We start from the raw sequence: 8397 nt of genomic DNA on the forward strand, positions 1-8397 counted from the left end.
CCCTAATAATTGCTACTCTACAGGATTTTGAACCTAGCTTTGAATTTTTTTTTTTTTAGTATCTCCTGCTTGGGACCCTGCTTCCATTATGTCACACTAGATAGATTTTGTGTAAAGACACAAGCGTAGTCTCCAAATATGCAATTAAAATTAATTCTGAATTTCATGTAACTTGACACATCATATGATGTAGTCAGAGTTCATTTATCCAAAGCCCTTGACTGGGTTTAAATGCACGTTTGTCAGATTTACTCCGTAGCTTAAGAGGCAAATAACTTTGTCGTTCCGTAATTGTCTAAACTTCACGTTGATGAAGCCGACTTACTTTCAAAGAAATCATAGGGAGGGGCCGCCTCAGTGGCTCAGTCAGTTAAGCCACTGCCTCTGGCTTAGGTCATGATCCCAGGGTCCTGGGATCGAGTCCCACCTTGGGCTCCTTGCTTGGCAGGAAGCCTGCTTCTCTTTCTGCCTGTGCCTACTTATGTGCTTGTGCTCTCTCTCGGCAAATAAATAAAAACCTTTAAGAAAGAAAGAAAGAAAGAAAGCAATCATGGGGAGAAAGAGATTCATTGTTATTCTCTAGGAAATGTTGGGATTTTAATCTTACATATATTCTGGTAGAATTAGAGGCTCACTTTATATATATAACACATATGTATATAAATTATACACATATATTTGAGCTTTTAGAAACTGTTGGACCTTCTTTCCTGGTCTCTCTGTTCTTGCAGCGTATAGCCCACATTCCGGCCATGCTGCAGCAGTCCCTGGGAGGCCTGCTGCTAGAAGGGCTTCAGACTTCCAATGTGGACATCATACGGCACTGCCTCCAGACTTATGCTACAATTGACAAGACATGGGATGCAGAGGCGTCAGTTGGTCAAATACTGGTGAAACCGTACATGGATGAGGTTTGTGCCCCCATGCACCTCATTCCACAAACACAGAGCATCTAATCTGGCTTCATTTCTTGACTGGGTGCGAGAGAGCTCAGGGCTCTTCCTTGAAGATGCTCTTAGTTCCTGCTCTTCTGGTTGTAAGAAAAGGTTGGTCCCGCTTGGAGCCCATCAGCATGGCAGGAATCAGACATGCGCTCTTGTCTCTTCCAGTGATGCCATAACTCAGGGATCGTCTTAATTTAGTAGGGGTGAGGGACTTGCCTAGGAAGAAGGTACGGATCAGAACATTTTCAGGTCAATTTCCATTTCCATAAGTTATATGTTAATGAAGTTGCCGAAAAGCGTGACCCCACCAAGGCGCCCGTGCCCACTGGAGGAGCTGGAAGACAGCTCTATGCGTAGGGAAAGTCTGTGAGGGGAGGCGTCTTCGCAGAATTAATGTGGCTTAAGTCTTGAAGACCATGGGGGTGTTTGCCAGGCTAGGAAGGTGAGAGGGAGGGAATATTCAAAGAAAAGGGCTTTGAAGGGTGATTTAGCGGAGTCGTACCTTAAGTCCGGAACTTGGTTACCCAGTGTTATTGACCTATAAGGATACAGTTAAATACAGGGAGTCAGTGTATTCTGCCTCTGAGCGTCCGGAGTATGGGCTGCACCATGTGAGGCCACCAGCAATCAGCAGCTTCCAACTTAGAGAGCATCGGATTCATCTAGTTCAGGCTGACAGAAGTCATGAAGCCAGTCTCAGCGTTTGAGGGCTTTCTTCCAGTCACCTGCCAGTGCGAGTGCTCTTTCTGTCCAGTAAGTATAAAGCTACCCACCATGACTTCAGGATGAAAGGCTTCCAGTTTTAAAACGAGACAGTATCCCAGTGATAGAAGTAAATTGAAGGATTAATTTCAGTAATCTTCTCAGCTTCATTAAGACTACTAAAAGTAAATGATCTGTCAGTTCTTTGTATGTATCCTATTATAGTTCATAGCTCTCTCTGTGGGGGTGAAAAAGATCACATTATTCTTTGTCACTAAATGAAAATATTTTAGTTATTTAATTTATGCCCTTTTCATTGAACTGAATCTAATATGCTAAATTAGGGAAGTACTTTACGTTTCCATGTCATTAAATGAACTGTGGCCACGTTTGTATTTTAAGTTTGTATGCTTGTCATTCACCTCCTGAAACTCAGCCTCACCAAAAAAAATAAAATACTAAAGCAAAATAAGATGTGTTTTCTTCCATCACTTTCCATCACAGCCCTTTCCCTGTTCTGGAGACAGTAGAGGATAAGGCCAGGGTGAAGATGGTACAGAGCTGTTGTCTGCAGATACAGTATTTCGCTTTTAAGCTCAGAAGGGAAGCAGATGAGTGTGTGTGATGTTTTAGCTTCAGGCCAGTCTCTGTCCCTCAGCCTCTGTGTCCCCCAGGGTTGGAGCAGTATTCCCAAATCCCGGGACCTAGATTTTCATGTCGTTGTTACTTACCTCCTGTTTAGAAAGCATACTGAGTGGGGAGGAGGAAGAACGAAGTGCATTTTTAAGGTTTACTCGATTCTTTTCTCTGTAGTGTATAGTTCATACTTCTCTTTTAGGTGCTTTAAAAACAAACAAAAACACAAACAAACAAACAAACAAACAAATGAATAAAAATAAAACGCTCTTACTTCTGCTAGGTGATTGTAGAGCAGATCGTTGAGTCTCATCCGGACGGCCTGAAGATCATGTATGCTAATAAGCTCCTGGAGTTCGTTCCTCACCACTGCCGCCTTCTTCGAGAGGTCACAGGAGGAGCCATCTCAAGGTGACGTAAACTGCTGTGTATGCACCTGAGCTCAGTTTAGTGACCACCTGTCACCTCCTCATGTGCCGCTGATCCCTGGCTGTTCTGTCTGACCCGGGAACGTGTGCTCTTCCCTATTTGTTACCAGTGCTGTGAGGCAGGTGTCGCTTGCCTGGGTTTACAGGGAAGGGAATGAAGAGTGGGGACGAATCTCAACGGTGACATTTGTGTGACTCCAGAGCCTCTGCTTTTCTCTTGTCTATACTTTCTCCTTAACCAGGTTCAAAATCAAAATTGGTTTCCTTCCATTATTGTGATGTCATCATCGGTCTAGAAATACCAATTCATTTTAATTCAACACGTTTTATACTGATGGCAATTAAAGTCATGTTCGCTTTTCCCTCCCTCTCTTATTTCATTTCCATGGCTTTCCAGTTCTGTTTCATGGATATCCCATTACCTTCCACCATCTCCGTCATCCCAGTCCAGACCTTTGTCGCCTTTTGTTCGAGGGTAGCGGGCTCTCCCCACCTGGTCTCCAAGCTCCACCTGTCCCTCTTCATTGCAGCCCTCAGCTGTCCCACCTGCCCAGAGCTATGCAGCCTTCCTGAGTCGCTCGTGGCTTCTCATCGCCCACAGAGGAGCATCCAGTCTTCCTGCGCAACCTGTGACCCTTGGTGCTTGAGTCCTACTGGTTCTCCGCTGTAGAACTTTCTAATGTGGAACTTTACCCCATACCACTATGGTTGCTGGCCAGACAGGAGCGCTTGACCTTACCTAACACACCTGGTACAGAAGATCCCTGACTTCACCTTGGTTCAGTTTATGGTTTTTTGACTTTTTATAATAGTGCAGAAGTGATATGCATTTAGTTTGGATCTTTTCCCAGGCTGGCGATCTACAGTAGGGTCCTCTTTTGTAATGCTGGGCAGGGGCAGCGAGCACAGCCCCCAGGCAAACCATGTGATCACGAGGGTCAGCAACCAACACACTTGAACCGTCCTGTTCTGGCTTTCAATGCACTGTTCAGTAAGTTACATGAGATACCAGACATTTTATTGTGAAATAGGCTTTGTGTTAGAGGATTTTGCCCAATTGTGCAATACGGTAAGTGTTCTCAACACATTTAAGTTAGGCGGGGCTAAGCTCTGATGTTCAGTCGCTTAGGTGTTTTCCATGCATTTTCAACTAAAGAGATTTTCAGCTGAACAGTGGGTTTATTAGAAGCCGAGGCCGTCATAAGCCGAGGAACATCTGTCTATACTGTGCGCCTCTGTGTTTTCCTTCATTGCTTCCTGTCTCATATCCCTTTCTCTTTCTGTTGATCTGTCACTCCACATGAAGCTCCAGTCAAATACAACTTCTTTTTTTTTAGGTTATTTATTTATTTACTTATTAGAGAAAGCATAAGCAGAGGGGGAGGCAAAGAGTGAAGCAGGCTCCCCACTGAGCAGGGACTCGATCCCAGGACCCTGAGATCATGAACTGAGCCACCCAAGCACCCCCAGGCTATGGTTATTTCAAGAAAAAGTCCTATTTGTGAATTCTTCATCTAGTGAAGATGAATTAAAATCAGAAAGTCAACTCTGCCACCTTTAAAAACCCAGGAACAGAAACAAAATTCCACGACCAGGTATAACCCTATCCACAATAAATCGCTTTCAATCCAGTCCTGAAAACTAATACAGAGTAGGAAGAAAGCATTCCAGAAAAATTTTGTTTTCATTAATGAAGCTGGAAAATAACGGGCCTTACACGAATGCCCTTTAGGAAGATAGTTCTTATAGTTTTATGTTGATGGAAACTAACATTACATTCGAAATGCATGTTAAAACCATGACTGTAGACTAACTACCACTTTCAGTCATCAGAAGATGAAAAATGGTCAAGAGTCACCCAAACTGAATCCTGGTTCCTCCTGGAAAATGTGTTCCTAACTGAACTACTGTGCTCTTTCTGTATCTTACACAGCAGACACTGCGATGCACAAACACATTCAGAAGGCCTTTGAGGGCTGACGGCCTGCTGGAACAATGAGGAATTCACCCGGGTTTCTGCCTTTCTGCCGGGCCCAGAAAGTTCTGGGTAACCCAGGTGACGTGTCATGAGAATACAAGTGTGTTTCACACCATACGTATCATCTCCTCAGGGTAGACACCAAAATCCATGTTTGTATATGAAAATCTGAGATGCGTCCAGAAATCAAGAGTGATTCTGTCATCTTGAAAGAAAAACACACTGTTGCGCTGCCACATGCCTCGTTTCTCCTCGAGTGACTGCAGGAAGTAGGGATTGCAGTCTGAAGTCTCAGAAAGAAAAATTAGAGTAAGGGCAACACCTGAAGTTTATTCCTGAAAATACTTGGAGAACGACTGTGACCAATAAACCAGGGCTTAGTTCATGAGACTATGTCAATGAGCTTATACATCCCATGTCCTGGTCAAACCCTCATGTCTGGGAGATGGAGGGACATCTTCATCTTCCAGAGCTACTATTAGGGAAAAAGGTGGAGACAATACTGACTGAGTCCCTCCTTCAGCAGGAGAGCCAAAAACACCTTGCCCCTCCATAATCCCAAATGAAAATAAACATCTCGGGGCGCCTGGGTGGGTTAAGCTTCTGCCTTTGGCTGGGATGGAGCCCCACGTCGGGCTCTTTGCTCAGCGGGGAGCCCACTTCCCTCCTTCTCTCTCTGCCTGCCTCTCTGCCTACTTGTGATCTTTGTCTGTCAAATAAATAAAATAAATAAAATCTTTAAAAAAGAAGAGAAAAGAAACATCTCATTTTACTAGTGTGCAGCAGTGACTATGCAGGAGAAATTATTATTATATTATTATTAGATGATATTATTATTATTATTATTGTACTATATTGTTAACCATTTGAATTTGGACACCTAAAATTTTTAATAAAATATGAAGGCCTTTTTTTTTTTAAGATTTTATTTATTTGAAAGACAGAGATCACAAGTAGGCAGAGAGGCAGGCAGAGAGAAGAGAAAGCATGCTCCCCACTGAACAGAAAATCCGATGCGGGGCTTGATCCCAGGACCCTGGGATCATGACCTGGGCTGAAGGCAAGAGGCTTTAGCCCACTGAGCCACCCAGGCATCCCATGAAGGCTTTTTTTAAAGAACAAAAACTTCAGACTATATCTTTATCCTAGAAGTTCCCACTACAACTGGCTTCTGTCTTGGCCAACATTTAGCCATTCAGATAAAGTCCGTATTTAGTGCTTCGTGTGTATGCATGTGTAAAATAAGAGGACAGTCATAAATCTTTAAGATTGTGTATAATAACCGTGAAATAAGGATTCTTGATACACAAGGTGTCATCTGGGGAAAACAGCTGGAGAACAGTATGCAGTTTTCAAATGACGGAGGGGAAATACGCATTCGGTTATGAGAAAGGGAAGGAGAACAAGACCAAATATTAATAAAAGGGAAAAAAGCTTTTTCTGCCATCTTTCTGTGCCGCAGTAACAGTGTGAACAAATGTCTCACAGATGCCCTCAAGAACATTAACACTGCTGAAAGGGGAGGCGAAGGCCAGGTTCTTAGGAGGCCATGCACCAAAGTCCTCATCCCGTCTCCTCACTGTGATGACGAAGCATGAGTACATTGGCAAATTTGAAATTATTGATGACCACAGAGCTGGGAAAACTGCTGTGAACCTCACGGGCAAGTTAAACAAGTGTGGCATGACCAGCCCTAGACTTGTATAACTGAAAGATCTAGAAAAGTGGCAGAATATTTCCATCCCCTCAGTTTGGTTTCACTGCATGGAAAAATTATTCTTCATAAAATCCTGGGATTCCTTTTTCCTAGAAATATAATATACATGGCACGTGAAATGCCTCAATGGGAAAAAAAAAAAGGAAAATAAATTACAGTCAACTAATGTTTGACAAGGGTGCCAAACAATTCAATGGGGGTAAGAACAGTATTTTACTCCCAAGCAGCCACATGCAAATAATGAAACAGGAGTCCTGCCTCCATACAGAGAAAATAACCCAAAATGCATCAAAGACATAAATGTAAGCATTAAAATGATAAAGTTCGGGATGCCTGGGTAGCTCAGTTGGTTGGACGGCTGCCTTCTGCTCAGGTCATGATCCCGGAGTTCCCGGATCGAGTCCTGCATCAGGCTCCAAGCTCCACAGGGAGTCTGCTTCTCCCTCTGACCTTCTCCTCGCTCATGCTCTCTCTCATTGTCTCTTTCTCAAATAAATAAAATCTTTTAAAAAATAAAAATAAAATAAAATGATAAAGTTTTCAGAAGAAAACACAAAGGTAAATGTTAGTGGTCTTGAATCTAACAACGGCTCCTCAGCCAAACACCAAAGTCAAGCAACTTAAAAAAAATAATAAACAAATAAATGGGACTCAACCAAAATATCCCAGTTTTGTGCTTCCAAGGACCCCATTGACAAAGTCAAAAGACAAGCCACTAAATGGGAGAAAATATTTGCAGGTCATATATAAGGAACATGCATTCAGACTGTGTGAAGAATTCATACAACTCAAATAAAAAGACAACCAAGTTAAGAAATGAGCAAAGAGGGGCGCCTGGGTGGCTCAGAGGGTTAAGCTGCTGCCTTCGGCTCAGGTCATGAACTCGGAGTCCTGGGATGGATCCCCGTATCAGGCTCTCTGCTCAGCAGGGAGCCTGCTTCTTCCTCTCTCTCTGCCTGCCTCTCTGCCTGCTTGTGATCTCTCTCAATAAATCTCTCTCAAATAAATAAATAAAATCTTTTTAAAAAAATGAGCAAAGGGGCGCCTGGGTGGCTCAGTGGGTTAAGCCGCTGCCTTTGGCTTAGGTCATGGTCTCAGGGTTCTGGGATCGAGTCCCACATCGGGCTCTCTGCTCAGCAGGGAGCCTGCTTCCCTCTCTCTCTCTCTCTGCCTGCCTCTCCATCTACTTGTGATTTCTCTCTCTCAAATAAATAAATAAAATCTTTAAAAAAAAATTAGCAAGAACTTGAATATACATTTCTCCAATATTCAAATGTATACATTAATATATAAATGTATATATAAATATATTTTACACGATCATATATTTATATAAACATATTTATGTAAACATTTACATTCTTAAATATGTATTTAAATATAAATATAATATAAAATATATATATTTAAAGATACATATAAGGTATATATAAAATATATGGGACAATAAGCACGTGAAAATATGCTCAACATCACTAATCATTCGGGAAATGCAAATCAAAACCATGGTGAGATACCAACTCCCACCCACGTGGATGGCTACTATCAAAAAACCCAAAAGCAGGTGTTGGAAGGATGTGAAGAGCTGGAACCTGTAAATTGCTGGTGGGCTTGGAAAATGGCGCAGCCACATTTGAAATGGTTTAGTAGCTCCTCAAAATGCAGAACACAGAGTTGCCATATGACACACCAATATCACTCCTGTGTATAGAGCCAAGAAAAAAACTATGCCCACACAAAAACTTGTGCATGAAGGTTTAGGGTTTATTCGTAATAGCCAAAAGGTTAGAACAACCCAGATGTTCATCAAATGATGAAGAGATAACTAAAATGTGATCCATCCAGCCAGTGGAATATTATTCAGCCTTAAAAAGGAATAGAATTTTGATATGTGCCACGACACAGAGGAGCCTTGAAAACATTCTGCTGATTGAGAGAAGTCAGTCACAGAAGACCACATATTGCATAATTTGATTTATATGGAATTTCCAG

At 42.4% G+C, this 8397-nt stretch overlaps 1 protein-coding gene across 5 annotated transcripts; it reads left to right on the forward strand.

The window, feature by feature from the left end:
- The first annotated feature begins 737 nt into the window (after positions 1-737).
- On the forward strand, positions 738-6657 carry LOC309857238 (conserved oligomeric Golgi complex subunit 2-like). 5 transcript variants are annotated; one of them, XR_014307571.1, is made up of 4 exons: positions 738-911; positions 2566-2693; positions 4644-4766; positions 6177-6657. XR_014307571.1 is itself a non-coding variant. In XM_082750017.1 (3 exons), exons 1-3 carry the CDS (start codon positions 753-755, stop codon positions 3281-3283), a joined length of 330 nt encoding a protein of 109 aa, XP_082606143.1. In that variant the 5' UTR covers positions 738-752; the 3' UTR covers positions 3284-3352. The 5 variants fall into 5 exon arrangements, 3 of the variants coding, with proteins under 3 accessions (XP_082606143.1, XP_082606144.1, XP_082606145.1); XM_082750017.1 differs by lacking the exons at positions 4644-4766; positions 6177-6657 and adding an exon at positions 3241-3352; XM_082750019.1 differs by lacking the exons at positions 738-911; positions 4644-4766; positions 6177-6657 and adding exons at positions 1582-1697; positions 3241-3352.
- The last annotated feature ends 1740 nt before the right edge of the window (positions 6658-8397 follow it).

The sequence above is a fragment of the Mustela nivalis genome (assembly GCF_964662115.1).
Source record: "Mustela nivalis genome assembly, contig: HAP1_SCAFFOLD_524, whole genome shotgun sequence".
Classification (NCBI taxonomy): Eukaryota; Metazoa; Chordata; class Mammalia; order Carnivora; family Mustelidae; genus Mustela; species Mustela nivalis.

Excerpts from the sequence above, each read along its gene's own strand:
- LOC309857238 (XM_082750017.1), top strand. The coding sequence starts at position 753 with ATGCTGCAGCAGTCCCTGGGAGGCCTGCTGCTAGAAGGGCTTCAGACT. Across the intron at positions 912-2,565 it reads TGAAACCGTACATGGATGAG|GTGATTGTAGAGCAGATCGT; the intron begins GTTTGTGCCCCC and ends TACTTCTGCTAG. Across the intron at positions 2,694-3,240 it reads ACAGGAGGAGCCATCTCAAG|CCCTCAGCTGTCCCACCTGC; the intron begins GTGACGTAAACT and ends TCTTCATTGCAG.